General features: G+C 38.3%; 1 protein-coding gene across 2 annotated transcripts in view; it reads left to right on the top strand.

The window, feature by feature from the left end:
* Positions 1 to 19,478, top strand: part of SPATS2 (spermatogenesis associated serine rich 2) — a 129,720-nt gene that overhangs the window by 106,270 nt on the left and 3,972 nt on the right. For both annotated transcript variants that reach the window (XM_081248026.1, XM_081248027.1), the window contains exons 7-10: positions 172 to 351; positions 2,803 to 2,938; positions 13,525 to 13,583; positions 17,515 to 17,624. In XM_081248026.1, the coding sequence (XP_081104152.1) occupies positions 172 to 351; positions 2,803 to 2,938; positions 13,525 to 13,583; positions 17,515 to 17,624 (485 nt within the window). The remainder of the gene's footprint in view (positions 1 to 171; positions 352 to 2,802; positions 2,939 to 13,524; positions 13,584 to 17,514; positions 17,625 to 19,478) is intronic.

Genomic DNA, 19,478 nt, shown 5'->3' with positions numbered 1-19,478 from the left:
TCAGAGCCTCACTGACTCTGCTCTTTGTTCTATTTTGTCAGTTGATTCTGTTCACAACCTTTAAAGAGGCATCGTTTTGGCACATTTTTACCTTTTTTCTTTGTGTATATTTAAGACTGCTTGATTTACCCCTAAATTGTGCTCTAATATACTGGCCGCTTCCTTTGACAGGATCCATGCTGGAGAATGGTGTCTCTGATTTTGAGTCCAGGTCTTTGACTGTGCACTCTGCTCAGAATTCTCAACAGAATAGAAATGCTGCCAAATCTCACTCAAGACCTATCATAGGACCTCAGCTTTCAAATCTAGGAATGGAAGATGTTCCACTCTCTTCCACCAACAAAAAGCTAGGTAAATCAGAGGGCTTCCTTTGAGAGAAAACAATAAAATCTGTGTTTTTAGCTCAAGAGGGCAAATTATCTTTGTTCTCATAGGTAAGGTTTCAGGATGGGCAGCAGGTAATACTTTTTCTGTTTTCCAGGCAGTGTCTATCCACCCTTTCCCCATTTTGTGTACACAGTTGGAGTCTGATAGTAGTTTAGATGCTCTACAGTCTTGCTACAATAATGGGGATCGTTTTTGTGAGCGAAAGTCAAGGATGCCAGGATGACTTTTCTGCTAACATTAACCTGTTTGTTTTATTTGCTTTACTGCAACATTTCTGTGCTATTTCCTTCACTTTTATCTCCTGGTTGACTCAACAGTAAAAAGCTCTGCCATCTCTGAAATGACACTTTGAAGAAATATTTTAATGTCTCTTCCCAACTTCATGCTCTTACTGATACCTGTAAGACTATAGCTTTAAACAAGGTCATTTTCTCTTAAGCATTTACTTAGCATTGACTGATGGTAGCCATTTGCTTTTCTTTTAAACTATAATAGTTATTTAAATAATCAGCCAATAATTAAACAGATTGAGATAATAGCCCTTCTGCCATACATCTAAGCATGGCAGTCCACTCACCTGAACAAATGAAACAGAGAAATGTAAAGGACACTTGTAACCTGTAGCTCTTTATTGAATTATTTATTCCACATGAGCCAAATTTAATTAGCGAAGCTCTCCTTTTTCATCTTTCTAATATAGTCCTCAACTTAGTGCAGAAAGGCAAGTCTGAGACTATTTAGTCAAGCAAAAATAAAGGCACAGGGCTTGAACGCTTTTAGGTAGATTTTAAAGAAATCAAGTTGAGATGAGGAAGGATTTAAATAAAAAATTGAAAATCTGTATCTTGGCACATTATAAATTTGTTAGATCAGTTATTCCAACTACCACTTGTAATAATTTTGACATTGGTGAATATAAAAAGGTTAATAGAACTCTCAGAAACTGGTTAAAATGTGTTGGGTAGGTAAATATATTTCATCTTTATCTACAGTGTTGGCTTACCCACATATAATGCTTCAAACTGTACTACTGAGAGAGAACTTTATCAATTTTGTAATGTCTACATGGTGAATTATATTCTACTAAATCCTGTTATTTAGAGAGTTTTGAAAATTTGGTACCTACTGACATAGGTTTTCTTTTAGTCTTTTTCTCTCTGTGTTTCATTTCATTTTGGATAGTTTCTAAAATTGACGTCTTCAAATTTATTTTTCTTTTTTCTTTAATAGTTTTTAATCTGCTGTTAATCCAATCCAGTGTATTTTTCATCTCAGACATTGTGTGGGTTTTTTTTTTTTTTCATCTCTAGAGGTTCAGTTGGGGTCTTTTTAAATATCTTCCATGTCTCTCCTTAACATGCTTATGCTTTTCCTCTACCTTCTTGAACATATGGTATCTGATTATATTAGCTGTTTTGATGTCCTTACCTACTTGATTCTACATGTGTCATTTCTGCACCTGTTTCTATTCATTGATTTTTCTCTTCATTATGGATCAGTCATATTTTTCTGCCTCTAGTAATTTTTTATTGGATGCCAGACATTGTGAATTTCTCTTTGTTGATTGCTAGATATTTTTGTATTTCTTTAAATATTCTTGTGATTTATTCTGGGACTGTTATTTGGAGACAATCTGAAGCTTGCTTTTTTAAGCTTTGTTAGATGGAAATAGAGCAGCCTTTAGTCTAGAGCTAATTACTGAGGCAGTACCCTTCTAAGTACTCTACCTGGTGCCCCACTCTGGCTGGTATGAACATGAACTATCCCTGGTCTGGGTAAGCTCTGAGGATTATTCCCCCTGCTGCTTTCCAGTGGTTCTTTTCCCTGTTTCGGGTAGTTTCTGCGCACCCATGCACTCAGAATCCTCTGTAGATCTTTGTACAATTTTTTTCATTTTTGTGTAGCTTTCTCCTCTCCAGTGTTCTGCCCTGAGAATTCTAGCCACCTTGGCCTCATTGAATTCTCAACTCTGTCCCCTCAATTCAGGAAGACTTCCAGGCTCAGTTTAGGATTTCTCCTCCTTGCATTGCAGCCTGGAAGCTCTCTTACGGCAGTAAGTTGGGGCAGTCATAGTCCTCACTTCTTTTGTGTCTGTTTTCTTTGCAGGGGGTTGGGGGGTAGTGGGTGAGAAGTACTGCCTATTGTTCATTGTCTGAAAACCATTGTTTCATATATTTTGTGTGTGTCTGAAGTTTTTTAAACTTCAGGAGGGTAAATCCAATTCCTATTACTCCATCTTGGCCACAATACTTATTTTAAAAAAAAAATCTATGAAAACATTAGTTTTTTGTTGAGGAGTGTGACTATTTAGGAAGTATTCTTAGTCCACGTGACATTTGTTACGTTACATGCTTAGGTGTTCAGATCCAGCTTTCAAGTCACCTGTGCTCCTTTTTATATTGGGGTTTTTTCAAGGTTCTAATATTGAAAAATCTGTGAAAGACCTCCAGCGCTGCACAGTGTCTCTTGCACGATATCGAGTTGTAGTTAAAGAAGAGATGGATGCTTCCATTAAGAAAATGAAACAAGCTTTTGCTGAATTGCAGAGCTGGTAAGTTAAGTTGCTTTTGATATCAGTAGCACAAAAATGATCGTTTATAAAAGATGGTTAATCATTCACCAAATTCTTTAATTCCTAACTCTTAACTACTCTACATAGTGGAGAAAGACTTAAAATTCCTATGCTATATTTAGCTTTCTGCTTCATTCTACTTGTGGTCACAGTGTGGGAATGAGTGGTAGAGAGAACTCATAATGCTTTAGGAATGGGCCTAAATTAATATTAACATTGTTAGGAAAGGGACAAATAATTAAAGAGTAGGTTGTGCATCCTTACATTAGGGTCTGTCTTTTAAACCAGGAATCTGTAACCAATGACATGATGTTTTTGAACAAAGTTATAAAGTAGAAAAGATGTCTTTGTTTTCCTAATGCACCCCACCCTAATGGTCTCTTTTGTGCCCTATTATTAATCATTGATTTATTTTAATTTTGTGTTTCTTTTAAATTCTATCTTTTTTTTTTTTTTTTTTAGTTTCTGCTTTATAACAAAGTGAATCAGTCATACATATACATCTGTTCCCATATCCCTTCCCTCTTGCGTTTCCCTCCCTCCCACCCTCCCTATCCCACCCCTCCAGGTGGTCACAAAGCACCGAGCTGATCTGCCTGTGCTATGCGGCTGCTTCCCACTATCTATCTACCTTACGTTTGGTAGTGTATATATGTCCATGCCTCTCTCTCTCACTTTGTCACAGCTAACCCTTCCCCCTCCCCATATCCTCAAGTCCATTCTCAAGTAGGTCTGTGTCTTTATTCCTGTTTTACCCCTAGGTTCTTCATCACATTTTTTTCCCTTAAATTCCATATATATGTGTTAGCATATGGTATTTGTCTTTTTCTTTCTGACTTACTTCACTCTGTATGACAGACTCTAGGTCTATCCACCTCATTACAAATAGCTCAATTTCGTTTCTTTTTATGGCTGAGTAATATTCCATTGTATATATGTGCCACATCTTCTTTATCCATTCATCCAATGATGGACACTTAGGTTGTTTCCATGTCCTGGCTATTGTGAATAGAGCTGCAATGAACATTTTGGTACATGTCTCTTTTTGAATTATGGTTTTCTCAGGGTATATGCCCAGTAGTGGGATTGCTGGGTCATATGGTAGTTCTATTTGTAGTTTTTTAAGGAACCTCCATACCGTTCTCCATAGTGGCTGTACCAATTCACATTCCCACCAGCAGTGCAAGAGTGTTCCCTTTTCTCCACACCCTCTCCAGTATTTATTGTTTCTAGATTTTTTGATGATAGCCATTCTGACTGGTGTGAGATGATATCTCATTGTAGTTTTGATTTGCATTTCTCTAATGATTAATGATGTTGAGCATTCTTTCATGTGTTTGTTGGCAGTCTGTATATCTTCTTTGGAGAAATGTCTATTTAGGTCTTCTGCCCATTTTTGGATTGGGTTGTTTGTTTTTTTGCTATTGAGCTGCATGAGCTGCTTATAAATTTTGGAGATTAATCCTTTGTCAGTTGCTTCATTTGCAAATATTTTCTCCCATTCTGAAAATTCTATCTTAAATTGTATGTGTTCTGTAGGGGAAATAGGGTTTAGTAGTTAAAGAGGTTTGAAAATACTTAAATTTTTTTTTTTTACTACTGGGCTTCTTAATGCCTTTTCAGTGCTAATCTGCATTGTGAATTTACAAGAGGGAGCTATTTATCGAATATATTTGATTATAGATTATAGAATTGTTGGGAGGAGAAATATATTCTAATTTTTTTATGGAACACTGAAGCTGTTTTAACTATTAGATAGTAAAGTGATAACTAATTTTTAAACCATAACTCCTTTTGGGGGGGTATTTGCATTTTATAAGGGACTTTTTTGAAAATGGAAAAGCCCTAAGGACCAAATTAAGTAAAATGATAGGAAGACAAGCAGCTAGGCTGATATTTGGGGATTTAAGACTGTCCACTCTGCTTACTCGTAAGACTTGCATGGATCTGAAATGTGAGAGGAAGTTTTCAGGAATAGGGAGGACCTACACCACTCTTCCTCCCACCCATCCATCCGTTTTCTTGCCTGTCTATGGGCTGTTTCCTGAGGTCGTATTCAGCCATGTCTCTGTTCACAAACTTAGTCTGGTCACTTCATGCCACAGCAGACAAAAGATAGAGGGAGTGTGGGTAGCCTCAGTCCTCCTGTTTTGTGGAATTGAAGAAGGGAGTGAATTAACGAAGATGTAGAATAAAGCCTCCAAAAAGTTGCTGACCACTGCTTTTATCATTTGCAAAGTGTAGAGTGGTCCATGAACCAAAAAGTACTTTTAGGATAGATAATTCATCTGCTAGTCTACCCATGCTTTGTCCTAAATCCCAAGCTTCCCCTTTCAGGTTTTATAGCTAGAAATTCAATGTCATATCTTCTGTTTTTCTTCTATACAGTTTTGCTCTAGCCAGATTACTCGTCTCAAAACTTAACGTACACATTTCCTCTTCCATATACTAGTTAAGGCCACTTTTCCAGCCTAATAATGCTCTCCTATATTTTCTGCTTATCTAAATCCAACCAATTCTCCAAAATTCACCTTTAATAAAGTCTAACTTCCCCTGGAAATTTTTCTAGGTAAGTGATTTCTCCGCTTTCTGACCCTCTGGGAGAAAGCCCCATGCCCTTTGCTCTGGATTATTATCATATCAGATATTGTTGGCTCAAGAAAAGAATAAAGAGCTAAGAGTAGAGCATCACAACTTTGCCTTGACAAACCTCCGGTCTCCATGATTATTTAGTTTACTGATTACTTAGCCACAGGATCTGATTCCATTCAGAACCAGCCTGAAGCAGGAAATACAGTTCCGGGAGAGAGATTTGTGAGTCCTTGTTGACTTGGAACCCAGTCAGGGGGAGCCTCCTTTAATAAATGACAAATGAAATGGTTTCCTGCCTAGAAACTGTGTATTTAGGATTGATTAGCAGGCGTAGAAACCAGGTCAATTTAACTTGAGGAAAGACATTACCTGCCCTTTCCTGCTGGTGTAAAGCCTTCTCTCTGGATGATTGGGTTTTTAAACTGGCTTATTTCAGTGCCCCTGTAGTTTCTACTTCAAGATATAATTCGCAGGTGAGCTAACTCCCTTTGGCGCTGAACCAGAGCTTGGAGTTAATGTCACTTAGGAAGCCATTTTTTGTGTTGGTTACAGTATAAAAGAAAAGAAAAGCGTTCTAGCAAATATGCAACAGTCAGATTACATTACACCTGACGGGGCACTGGGGGAATTACGCTGATAACTGCTTTCACATCGCCGCCAAATGAAAGCTGACATGTACCTGTGGGAAGGTAAAAGCGGAGGCTTCCCAGGATGTAAAACGTCAAATCTGTTCTTATTGGTGATCCAGTAATAATCATCTCTAGACCCAGGTTTACTTTTCTTGTTAACTAATAAAATTTGTCCGACACATTGTTGGAGCTCCTAGCTGACAAGTTTCAGGCTGTTAAGGAGTAGGGTATGAAGTAGAACATGAAGCTGGAGTGCGTAAACTACTTCAGACAGTTGTCATAATATGTGTCGGTGAAAAGTGCCAACAAAGTACACACTCAGCCTGCCTTTTAAATAAAATTTCTGTTTTATTGAAAGTCAAAAGGTACTTACTAAAAGGAGAAAATGGGTAATCAATTTGGGGTTCTACAGCACATAAAGTCAATGTACGCCTGTGCTTAAGACTGAAGTTTTTCCTGGCTGATTCCTCATTCACCTTAGAAAAGTAATCTCCTTTTATTTGAGCTTCTCTTTTCTTCTTATAATAAACTTAACAAAGGCTTTTAGATCCTTAAATTTAAAGCCCATCTATAGAGATGCTGAAAATTTTAAAAATAATTTTATGAATGAAAGCACTTTCAAAAATGTCTAAAAACCCTAGAAATAAAGGAATGGGCTACTGTTACAATGTGTTATCAGAAAGGTACCTAGCACTCTTTAGTTTTAAATTATTCTTCAGTTTTCGCATGTTTAGTACATTGATATCTTATTTCTAGTAGTTCTTGCCTCCATGGTTCTCAATGTTCTTTGATTTAAAATTCTAACCCTTTAACCATCTGTGAAAATAACTAAATAACATACGAAGATTACTTTACAGTACCAAACATGTTCAATCATACTATCTGATTTATTCATCCAGATTTCTGTCCTGTGCAGAGGGAACTTTATATTTTACTTTACTATTAAAAGGAATTTGAGTCTTAGGTTAAGCTGTTTGCCTAACATGACATCGTAAGTTGCAGACTCAGTATTTGAATCTGTGTGTTCTGACTCCCAGTAACCTATGCTCTTCATCCCACCCATCACTGATGGCTCACTTCCCCACCAAAGCTTGAGAAGAAGGCTAGAGACTCTTGGTGCATATCTCATACGTTATCTCCTCCTCAGCTGAAAGGCTGTGTAACAGAGAAACCCCACTGCAGGAGAATTTAGGGACTAAGGAATTCAGTTGTTATAGAATAGGGTTAGAATGAAGAGGACCAGGATTTTGACTGAGCCTATGAACGTCTTTAAAGGATTTTTTTAGTTCAATAAAACAAAACTATAAGAAGGACCATTCCATCCAAAATATTTAATGTTCTTTTTATGTTGTAATTCATAAGGGCCTAAATCACTCTTCTTAAGTCACAATTTGGAGTGACTTGCAATTCAGTTATTCTTCAGGTCAGATCTTAGTTGTGGGAAAGGCATGAAGATTTTAAGAGAAAGGTTACTGTGGAGGGGGTCAATTAGAAAAGATTTCTTGGAGGAAATGAATCATTATCAAGCCTTGAAAACGCATGGAATTTACACTGGCAGAAAGGGTGGGGATCCTTTAAGAAATATGATATAAGCAAAGGCATAGCAGGGACATGTAGGGACTTCACAGTGTAGCTAGAGCTAAGGGGCAATAGTTGAAAGTAGTGAGAGATAAGTCAGAGGCTAAAGTAGAATGAGAGCGTTTGATGAAGGAATCTGAATTTTGTTTTTCTTTTTTTTAAAGTTTCCTTTATTCCCTCTTATTTTTACTATATTTCCCATAATTATAACAATTGTTTTAAAAAAATAGAAGTCATATAACTCTACCACCTTAACACATAATTAATTTTTTATTTTTTTGTGTTCCCTGTGTCCCTTATCTATAAGCATGGATAATCTTAATAGATATAATCATAGTGAGATTGTAATTTTGTAGTGTATTCTTTTCACTTAAATTATCTTTGATTCACCTCTTTATAACTGCCTGCACTGTGTTAGTAAGTGTATGTGTTTATTTAAGAATTTCTAGGGACTTCCCCGGTGGTCCAGTGGTTAAGGCTTCACCTTCCAATGCAGGGAGTGCAGGTTCGATCCCTGGTCAGGGAGCTAAGATCCCACATGCCTCACGGCCAAAACACCAAGACATAAAACAGAAGAACAAATTCAATAAAGACTTTAAAAATGGTCCACATCGGAAAAAAAAAGAAGAAAAAAAGGGACTTTGCTGGCGGCCCAGTAGTTAGGACTCTGCACTTCCACTGCAGGGGACACAGGTTCAATCCCTGGTTCGAGAACTAGCATCCTGCATGCCGTGAGGCGTGGCAAAAAAAAAAAAGAATTTCTAGACAGTGGATCTGGAATGTATAATGATTTACCAGAGTAATATGAGGGCATTTTACTAAACAGATATTCTGCTGAAACTGAGAAATCAACATGAGTACAGAAATTAGAATAATAATTGCTGTTGCCATTTATTGAGGTATTATTGTATGTCAGAAATCTTTATGCACAATATCTATATATAACAATATCATTTGTAATATTATACTCATTTTATAGATGAAAAAAATGGTCACAGAAAAAATAATTTGCCAAAAGTCATACTTGTTATTAAGTGATACTTTTCCACTATATCATGCTTCCTTTTTTGTGTCTTACCAGGTATCTCTGTTTGCCTTTATTTTTTCAGTCTTCACCTTCCTAGTCCATATATGTCTCCCTTTAGACGTTGCTATCATATCCAGAGGAAAGGTTCAAAAAAACAAGTCCCAGTTTAGGATCAAGTCAGCCACTCGTTACGTGGCTTAACACTCCAACTATTTTTCCTTACCAACTAGAAACTTGAACAATGAGCTACTTGGTGATCTAGATTGCTACTGTTTCTTTTTCCCAAAACATATTGTAAAATATCATCGAATCATATGGTCTCTAGTATTACTTAAGAATCGAGATGCTTTGACCACTGGAGAAGAACAGAAAGAAAGGTTTTCCATTAAGGGCCTGTCCCACAAGAACAGCTTATATCCACATTTTAACTTCTTAAAAGCTACTTGAGATTCTTAAAATTTGAAAATTACATTACATGCTTTGTAAAGACCTCCTAACAAAGAGGGACCGAGTTTTCATAAGATCCAAATTTGATTTAATAAGCTGATTCTTTCCATTCATTTTACCCCCAATTGTACAGCTCAACATGATGACCTGGCTGCCTAACTGGTGTTTTTTGTTTCTATTTTGAGCCCAGATATGTGTACCATACTCATAAAACCAGTGTTGGGAATACGGAGTTTTATGAAACCCTTGAAGCATCATTAATTCTCTGCTAACAAAAACTACTGAAAATTCTCTTTTTTGGTTGTTTTATATGAGAAGGGAGAAGTGTCTTCAGAGAAATAAAGGTGTTTGCATTGGCTTGGCTTGGCTTGGATTTCTGCTTTAGTGGAATTAGAATAAATAGGTTTTAGGTTTTCAGCAAATAAAATCAAGTTCAAATGTTTTGTAAGAACATTATTGAGTGGTTTAGAGTATAAACCCTTGAAATAATTAGTTGGCTCAGGAATTGCCAGAGTCATTTCTATTATAACATTGTTTTCTAATGCAACAACCATAAACAAATGATAGTTAATAGTTTTTTGGTACCAAGGAATTACTGAAGGCAATAGCTTTAATCAATAAGCTACATGTTAAATATATTAATTAAAGGGCTTGTTTCAAATGATGGATATATAATGTATCTTAGAGATATTAATGGTGATGCTACGGGAACAACTATTCTGACCAACTAAATTACTCAAAAGCTTTAGAGTAAGTTGAGGAAATGTGAAGATGGTAAATAGTCTTGGTAAGGAGGGAAGGAAATAGAGAACATTCAGACATTTACCAGTCTTTTTCCTTAACAGTGACAAGACATCTAAAACCATCTTTCATGGTCAAAGAAAGGATATGGAAATTCTCTGTGCTGTATGAGGCCCAGGCTTAATAAGACCTAGTGTCTTTCTAAACAGAGTCCCAGCAATATTTAGTGGATTTTCATTATCAGTTTCTGAGTCCAGTGTTATCAGATGCTCATCATCATGTATTTCCATTCAGGAAAGCCTTGACAGAACAGTTGCAAGCTTAGTACCCTCAAGTACTGAGTAAGAAAGGTAACAAAGTCTGGCAGTCTGAATGAGCCTTTCATCACTCTCTGAGAGGACTCACTGCTTGTAGCTATGGCATCTGAAAACTGTTACCTCAAACCACAGGTACTTTTGAATCTCTTGGCCACAGATCCATACTGGGACCACCATACAGCTTAGAACAGGTGGAAACTTTAGCTTAAGTTTCCTCATTGTCAGAAAGTTGTATTACACTAAATTACTATTTTTAATTGTAAAAAATGCCTCAGCTATTTATCTTATGCTTAGCCTACGTTCCACCTTTGCACTTTTCTCACCTTCTCTGTTTATTTTGTGATGCGCATGTTTCCACACTTGAACTTTCAATATACAGAAAAGTTGAAGGGGTAGTAGAGTGATGGGTGTATTTGCTCTGTGTGTGTGTGTGTGTGTGTGTGTGTGTGTGTGTGTTTTGGTGGAACCATTTGGAAGTTGCAGGCATAACATGCCATCCCTAAATGCTTTAGCATTAATTACCTAAAATACAGTTATTCTTCTACACAACTGTAATACATTATGTGATGTACTTTTAAGACAGTTCTTAATAGTGTTTTGTGTTGGTCTCAGCCTATCTTTAGTGACGCTCTCAGCTAGGAATGCCTGGGGGCACTCACCTGGGCCCCGTACTGCTTGTGGCCCCTGCCCCCCTATGAGCCAGTGTTGTGGCGGACTGACCCTTGTGTTTCTTACGATTGCCACATGCACCTCAGCAACAACTATCAGGGGATTTTGAAGAAAAAAACAAGGTTTATTAACTCACAAGTCGTGGAGGCTGCATGGCATGCCTGGAACCACACAGCAAAGTGTGCCTAAGGAGAGTACAGACCTGGGATCATGCCTTTATTGGGGTTGAGGGTGGGGTGCCTAGGGTTTTGCGGGTTCTTTATTAGTAAATTTAAAACATAAGAGCAAGAAAGCGTGGGAAGGAAAAGTAGGATCACCCAAGTGGGTCAGTTATCTAGGTCGCCCAGGACCTTCTAAAAGGGGAACCTCATAGGTGGGGTGGCCTGGCTCTTTATGAATGTCGGCAACCGAAAGCTTAATGTTGGGCACTTACATTATAACCAAAAAAGCTAATCGTCAGGCACTTACACTACATATAATTTAACATTTATTCATTTTTCTATTTTAAAGACTTGTAAAAAATTTAATGAAAAATTGCAAAGATTCATCAGGCTTTTCTCTGAGAAAATATCCCAACAGCTAGCCAATAGATTCCTCTGTTTACTGCTTGGCTGACATCACAGGACCTTTCAGTAGGTGTTATCAATAGATGGTAACATGACAAACAGCAAACAAAAAGAAATAGAAGTGCTTACTGCTTTTCAGTGTTTTTTGGCATGAAAGGGTCAGCTTTTGTTTCTTTTTTAATTGGAGTGGTCATACCGTTGCTCACATACTACCCTGTGAATTTCTTATGAAATGAGTTATTCAAGAAACAAAGGTTATGTAAATGGATGCTAATCATTCTTACAGGGGAAAAAAAGTACCATAGCGATGTAGTAGCTCATACTGACACAAAAAAGTCTTATTGTGACAGTGCAGAACTTTTTTCCTTGCTGAAAAAGTATCATGTGACATTCTACTTTTTCATAATAAAGATTGTGAAGCTGCAAAAATCTTACTTGTTTGCTGAGCTCTTTTAATAAACATTTTACAAGCTTTGTCAGAGACAAATTTGTCATCTGATGGACACAGTGTCTGCATCTTAAGGTGATTCAGCGACAGAAGAGAGGTAATGATAAACTCGAAGCCTGGTAGCTCCTGTCTCAGATGTGCTTCTGTTTTGCCTTTTAGGTATTCCAAATGCTGCTAGAGTTCTTGGAGCAAAATATTTGCCAAGGTTTGGGGAATGCTTTCTTAGCAAAAGTATTGCTACCCTATCACAACAGTTGTATCTTCTCTCTAGTCTGGTGCTTTGGGATTAATATGCCAGCCAAATTTGTTTTGTTACAAGTCTGTGTATTAACATCACGCATAATGATTATCAAACCTGTGTTCTCCAGCACTTTACTATAACAGATTTTGCTCCTTGAGGAAATGTCCCTGCCTTATACTTTTCTGTATATCTCACTGTAGTCTCCATATTAACTATTTTGTGCCAGCATAACAACATATTGAGCTAAATTGAATTAGACTGTGTGTGTGTGTGTGTGTGTGTGTGTATGCATATGTGTGTGATTAGTTTTACAACCAGAAACAAGAGGAGAACTTCTATTAACCCTGTAGTTATATTCCCACTCAAAAGGAGAAATTAAAATGAATTTCAAATATGAAGAGATTTGGAACATTTCATGTGTGTGCAGGTATTAAAGTTTTAGTTTTGTGTTTTTGTTTTGGGGTTTTGTTTGTTTGTTTGCCACCACTAAACAAAACTGATATGGTAAGGAAAATTATTTTCATCCAGAGGTTTAATCCTAGGGCAGCCTATTATTTCTTTATATGTTCGCTGGAGGTGGTGGGCTCTTTTCTAAGAACATAGAAAAGCTTTCCCATGCTTACAAACCATTTATTTACATTTGCAGTGGAGAAAATTCTAATCGACCATTTAATGTTCTTTTTCTGTAAAAAGCCTTCCAAAAACCTTTGATTCCATCTTTTCTGGATTACTATTAAATGTTTACCTGAAACCAGCACAGTATATGTATGTCTTTTGACTACTCTGCATTCTTAAGACTAAAGCTCCAGTGGACTTGGTGCAACTGTGCTAAAGTGTTGAAGATCTATAAATCCTAATCGTGGGTAAATTTATCATGCCCTAGCAGGAGTATTTCCTGGTAAAAATTCATTAGAAGCAAAGCTGTCCAATTTTATAGACCAAAATATAAAATAAAAAATATGCACATATGTAGAAATACGTGATTTCCATGAGGACTTCCGCTTTAGCACCTTTACCAAGAAATGTTTTGTAGCTTGCTACTGCCATCTACTGGTTCTCAACTCTTAGATGAGTAGCTATTGGTTTACTGTAATATATAGAAATAAAAGGGAATTAGGTTTCTTTATTGGAATCTTTAAAATAGTCTTTGCTGAGGGTGAGATAGGATTTTCATGTGGTATATACAGTGTTTATTTTGTAGTATGCTTTTAGGGAACAAACTCATAAGTCTTTCTCCACTATTAACAATGTGCTGTGTTCCTGTTGGAGTTTCTGATCAAACCTTTTTTCCCTTTGTCATCCCTTCCTAGTTTAATGGATCGAGAAGTGGCATTGCTTGCTGAAATGGACAAAGTGAAAGCTGAAGCAAGTAAGACTGATCTTTATTAAAGCTATCACCTGCCTCTCAACCCCCATAACAAAAGCTCAATATAAATGACACAATAAGAGTTTATATATTTGGTTAAACAGTCTTGAGCAGTTGTACTATGCTGGCATAGGAATCCTTTCAGGTGAAACAACTTTACAAGAGCCTGTTTTTCAATATTTCCAAATTTTAATATTTTGAATATAGAGTTCAGTGTCTAAGAGACTACTTCATGGTATCTGCCACCACAGCACCAATTAAGGAAAATAAAGTATCTTGCAGGTGCCTGGGTTTTATTTTGTTTTTTCCTCCAGTGATTGAACAATTCCATTGGATTTTTTTCTACTTGGAAAAAAACCTTTGGCATAATCAGAGGAGACGTCACCAGGTTGCCTACAATTAGTATATACATTCCTGTCATTACCTCTCTCAGAACTTTCTTTGTTTTCTCGGGTTGTAGAAACTTCACTCAGTGCCTGTTATCATTGGGTAGGGAAAAAGTCAATTAATTGAAGGTTCAGGATACCCATGACGAGGGTTCTTTGAAAGCTTACTAAAATGGAGTCTGGAGGAGTAGTCTAACTTGGATAATTTGTGGGGTTTTATACAGAAGAACCAGATAATCTGTTTTCTGTCATTTCTATTAAGGGTCAGGTTAAAGATAGACAGCTATATGAAAAGAAGGGAGTGCCAACTGCACCTTGTACATGGCATTGATTTGGGGCTTTTCAACAGTTTTCCCTTCGTGCATTGAATGCCAGATTTGTAATTAGGAAGGTTGTTTCTTTAACCTACTCTCAAACTGGTGAGAATGGAAATAGGTTGAGATGATGACTCACAATTAAATCATTTGTGTCTGTGGTCATGGGCCAGAGGAGACAGCTTTGAAGCACTGAGCTGAGTTCAGTTTTGATCCATTTTAATGAAATTTTGAGTACATAACAGAGATGCTATCCATTGTTTTTCAATTTCATTTAAATTAAGTGGTATATCCTGAAATTTCAGGTGACAGTTTCAGTCCATTCTTGTACCTATGTGTTCTCTTTTTGAAGTTGAAGTTTCAGAGAAAATAATATTAGTAAGAAGACATAGCCCCTAAAAAAAAAAAAAGACATAGTCCTTACTGTTGAGAAGATGGTGCTTTTTTTTTTTTGGCTACATTGGGTCTTTGTTGCTGAGCGCAGGCTTTCTCTAGTTGTGGTGAGCATGGGCTACTCTTCATTGCGGTGGGCAGGCTTTTCATTGTGGTGGCTTCTCTTGTTGCGGAGCATGGGCTCTAGGCGCACGGGCTTCAGTAGTTGCAGCAGGTGGACCCTAGAGTGCGTGGGCTCATTAGTTGAGGTGCATGGGCTCCAGGGCGCACGGGCTCAGTTGTTGTGGCTCGCAGGCTCTAGAGCTCAGGCTCAGTAGTTGTGGCACACTGGCTTAGTTGCTCCACGGCATGTGGGATCTTCCCGGACCAGGGCTTGAACCGTGCCTCTGCATTGGCAGGCGGATTCTTAACCACTGCACCATCAGGGAAGTCTGAAGGTGCTTTTTAAAATACATCTTTTATAGAAAATTTTGAACATATTTCAAATAGAGAGGCTAATATAATTAACCCCCAGCACCCAGCTTCAACCAGTTATCAATTCATGGTCAATCTTATATTATCAAATACAGTCCACCCCCTCTCATGCTAAAAATCCAAGTTCTCAATGACACTGATGTAATTACTCATTTACCAGTAATATCAAAAAGGTGTTTCTTTTTCTTTTCTTTACACATTATAGTTTATTAATTATATGTTCATAGTACTTCACAGTTCAGAGTTTTTCGCACTCATTCATATGTGATGTTAATATCAACCTTATGGGAGAGTTAGGTTTTTGGATTTTATTTTGTTTTATTTTTTTCATTTCATAAACGAAGAAACAAGTTCCTTGGAAAAATGTGACTTGTCCAAGGTCATATAATTAGGCCCTCTGAGTTATATGATATGTGTAGAAGTCTTTACTTGACACATCTTGAGATCTGTAATTTTATCTTAGAATCCTAGAATGCTGGAGCTGAGAGAAAGTGAATTTGATACAAATGGCAAATAGGTTTTATCTTGAGAGGCAGACCAACAGATCATTTGTATTTGTTGGGCCTTTGTATTGAGAAACTTTTGTATGCATGTTCCTAACATTGGGAAAGTGTGCCCTTATCGATTAACCTGACATGGGTATAAGCAGCCCATGGGTGGCATATATGTGGCAAATTGGACTAAGTAAACTTGCTAAAGACATTCAGCTCTACACCTGATGTAGCTCTTTAAAAATCCTATTTTTTTTCTAACGTAAATTTGGCTAGTTTCTCAGTAGGTTACAGGATTCTGTGTATAAATTAGGAATTGAGTTTGACTACATGCCACAGAATGGCCTAAAGAAATGTGAGTTTCTTTTTCTCTCATGAAATGAAAGGTCCAGAGGTAAGCAGTCCAGGGCTGTAGGGCATCTCCAAAATGATACGAGGGACCCAGGCTTCTCTATCCTTCTCCCCAGCCATCCTTACATTGTGCTTATGGTCAAAATATACATCCTACGGCTCCAGTCAGGGAAGGACAAAATGTTACATGTAGGCTAAAACTCCTTTAGAGAGCTTTCTAGTAAGGCTCGCCTCTGAATTCTGCTTAGATCTCAACAGCCAGACTATACCACATGATACATTTATGTGTAGCAAAGCTAGGAAATGTAGCTTTTTTTACCTAAGCACATTGGTACCCAACAACATTTAGACTTCTGATAGAGGAGAATGGATATTCAGTCACTAACAGTCTTTGCTACAGTCCACCCCTCAGCTACCCCGCAGTCCTCTTTTTGCCAAAATGAGAACACACTCACCTGCTGCTTGATGGCAACACCTCCACAGTCTCCTCTAGTTCACGTATTCAGCTGAAAGTCCAGGACTTCTGGGTAGCTTCAGATCTTCCAACAGCTCTGGTTATGGTATATTGTGGTCTGGCATCCCATAAACTGAAAGAAACATTATTACATAGATAGGGAGAGAAGAGGATAATTATAGTAAAAATTCCCACTTGGACATGCAATGATCAAAGCTTACTGGACTGGAATAGTAGAGTCCCTGCCCCAGTGGTAGAGAAAGTTCCTTGGTTCATTTGGCAGCCCCTAGATCTGCTTCCTGAGAGGATTTCTTTTGCCCTTTGTCCTCTGTAACCCCTGGCTTTCTACTCTGAGAGAATTTTTATTGTCTGTCATTCTTCATGGCCATACCTGAGTTACACATCTGGGAGCAAGCCAGAGAAGATGCTTCTTGAAAGGCTGTAAATAATCTAATGTCCATCATTAGGGAACTTGGTAAATAATTGTTGTATATCCACAGAGTAGAATACTAGGTGGCTATTAAACAGAGTGAGGGGAATCCAATGTACTAATAAGGAATGAACTTCAAGACATAGTAAGTAAAAATAGCTAAGGTAAAGGAGGGACCATTGTGAGGGGAAAAAAGAGAGAGAGAGATTGTATATGCAGAGAGTATAATGGAAAAGTATACATAAGAAATTGTTACCAGTGGTTTCCTCTGGAAGTCAGAAATAGGAGGGACCGTTTTATTTTTCATTTTATACCCATCTATTCTAGATGTATTCTTTACCTTGTGCATATTTTTGTTTTAATTTATATGCGTCTTGATAAAATTTTTTTAAGTGGGAAGAGGAGAAAGAGAAATGACAAGTGATGTATGAGTCTTTATGATTCATAAAAAGCATTTACCATGTAAACTGCCTTCAGAGTCCCTCAAGAAGGTGGAAACTGGACCTTTGGTATTTTCACTTTCTCGATGGGTGGGCAGCTAAGCCTTTGGCTGTCCAAGTACATACTGCAAGGCCTATACTTCTAGTTCTTCTTTGTCCTATTTAACAGACCATAAGAGTCATACTCCCTTTCCTCTACAGTGGAAATTTTGCTCAGCCGTCAGAAGAAAGCCGAACTTCTAAAGAAGATGACTGATATGGCTGTTCGGATGTCAGAGGAGCAGTTGGTTGAGCTCAGAGCTGATATCAAGGTAGAACTTCCTTCTCCTTTCTGCCTTTCTTCTTACCCTCGGGGACTAAAGTAGCAAATCTCCGTAATTCATGGCTGTATCTAATATATTTAACTCATGATCTCCTCTTCCCAAACCTCGCCCTTTTCCTGGCCCTTTCCCTTTCTCTGTAAATGGTACTGTCATCTATCCAGTGTCCAAGCTGGAAACCTTAGGGAATTTCTCCTTTTCCCACAGTTCAGTCTATCAGCAGACCCTGTCCCTTTGACCTTCTGCAAAATCTCAGATCTGACCTTTTCTCTTTGTCTCTACCACCACCATCATGATCAAGCTACAGTGATCTCTTGCTTGGACTTTGTGGTAGCCTCTTAACTGACTCCACTCCTCCTCTTTGCCACTGCCCTGACCTCCCCACCCCTTCATATCCGTCCCTCGCATTACAGAACCTACTTCAAACTTCCCGTTGCTTTCAGGATAGGCTATAATGCTTAACGGCCTGTAGGGCTCTGTATGGTCTGGCCCTGCTGCCGTGCTTTGCACAGCACTCCCTTGTCCCCTCTGCTCCATCCATACTCGCTCTTCTTTCCACAGGCGTACCCTGTTCCCTCCTGTGAGGGCTGCTGCACATACTTTTCCATCTGTCCAGAGCATTCTTTTCCCTCCCCCTGCCACTCCCAGCACACACCTCACTCCTGACCTCATCCTTCCTAACTTTCCTGACGTGTCCCCCCTGTTTGTGCCTTCCTAGGACACTTATAATTGTATGTGCATTTGATTAATCTGTCTTTCCCACCCGATAGTGAACTTTACAGTGACAGGAACTGCTGTGTCTCCAGTGCCCTGGCACAATGCCTTGGCACATAGTAGGTGTTCAGTAGATAGTTAAATAGTTGGTTGGCCAATTCTGATTTTATAAGAGAAAAATGAGCAATTTGAGGTGTTGATTATATTGTAAACTGTTTATAAAGATTACTTGGATTCAACACTCAGGTGTTTTAAATTCTTATATAAAGAACAGTGTTTCGGGCTTCCCTGGTGGCGCAGTGGTTGAGAGTCCGCCTGCCGATGCAGGGGACACGGGTTCGTACCCCGGTCCGGGAGGATCCCACGTGCTGCGGAGCGGCTGGGCCCGTGAGCCATGGCCGCTGAGCCTGCGCGTCCGGAGCCTGTGCTCCGCCACAGGAGAGGCCACAACAGTGAGAGGCCCACATACTGCAAAAAAAAAAAAAAACTGTTTCTGAGACTAAGATGGGAACCTGAGAGAGGTTGGGTTATTCATGGGTAGCTGTGGACACTAACATTCTAATTAATTGTTTCTAAACCATGAACTGTATGGCCTTCTCTACTCCTGTGCCCTAACTCTGCTCTTTCTGAAAGTGTGAGATTTATTGCCATATTTAAGAGGAATACATGCTGGGGAGGCTATATAACAGCCTTTGTAAAATAAAAGCATAGATGGAAGATCATCTGAGACCTTGCAGGCATCCCTGTTACCATCCTGACCCAGTCTTTCACATAAACCTATGTCGTGTTATTATTCTCTCACTCCTTCCCCTTAGGCTGTATTGGGGAGAAATAGTGAAACCAACAATGCAAGTTTTAAATTACCATTTTCTGATTAACTAAGACTATATTGCTAGATTTTATAGAAAGTCTTCCTCGCACTGATGCCAGTCAGTCTCATTCAACTATCTGGGAGAAGCCAGAAACCCCTTTGGAGTTAGATAAGAATTCTGGCTCTCACAGGCTTCATCTGTTCCCCTTCCCACGTGGTTGAAGAGCTGCTAGAAATATTTCTGCAGGCTGACTAAGGATCTGTTTCTCTCCACGTTTTCAGTGTACTGAAGTGGGTGCTGTGCAATTTAAATGTCTTAT

The sequence above is a fragment of the Mesoplodon bidens genome (assembly GCF_964165515.1).
Source record: "Mesoplodon bidens genome assembly, chromosome: 11".
NCBI classification, from domain to species: Eukaryota; Metazoa; Chordata; class Mammalia; order Artiodactyla; family Ziphiidae; genus Mesoplodon; species Mesoplodon bidens.
Note: the sequence above shows the minus strand (reverse complement) of the source record. Positions and strands in the feature narration are given on the sequence as shown.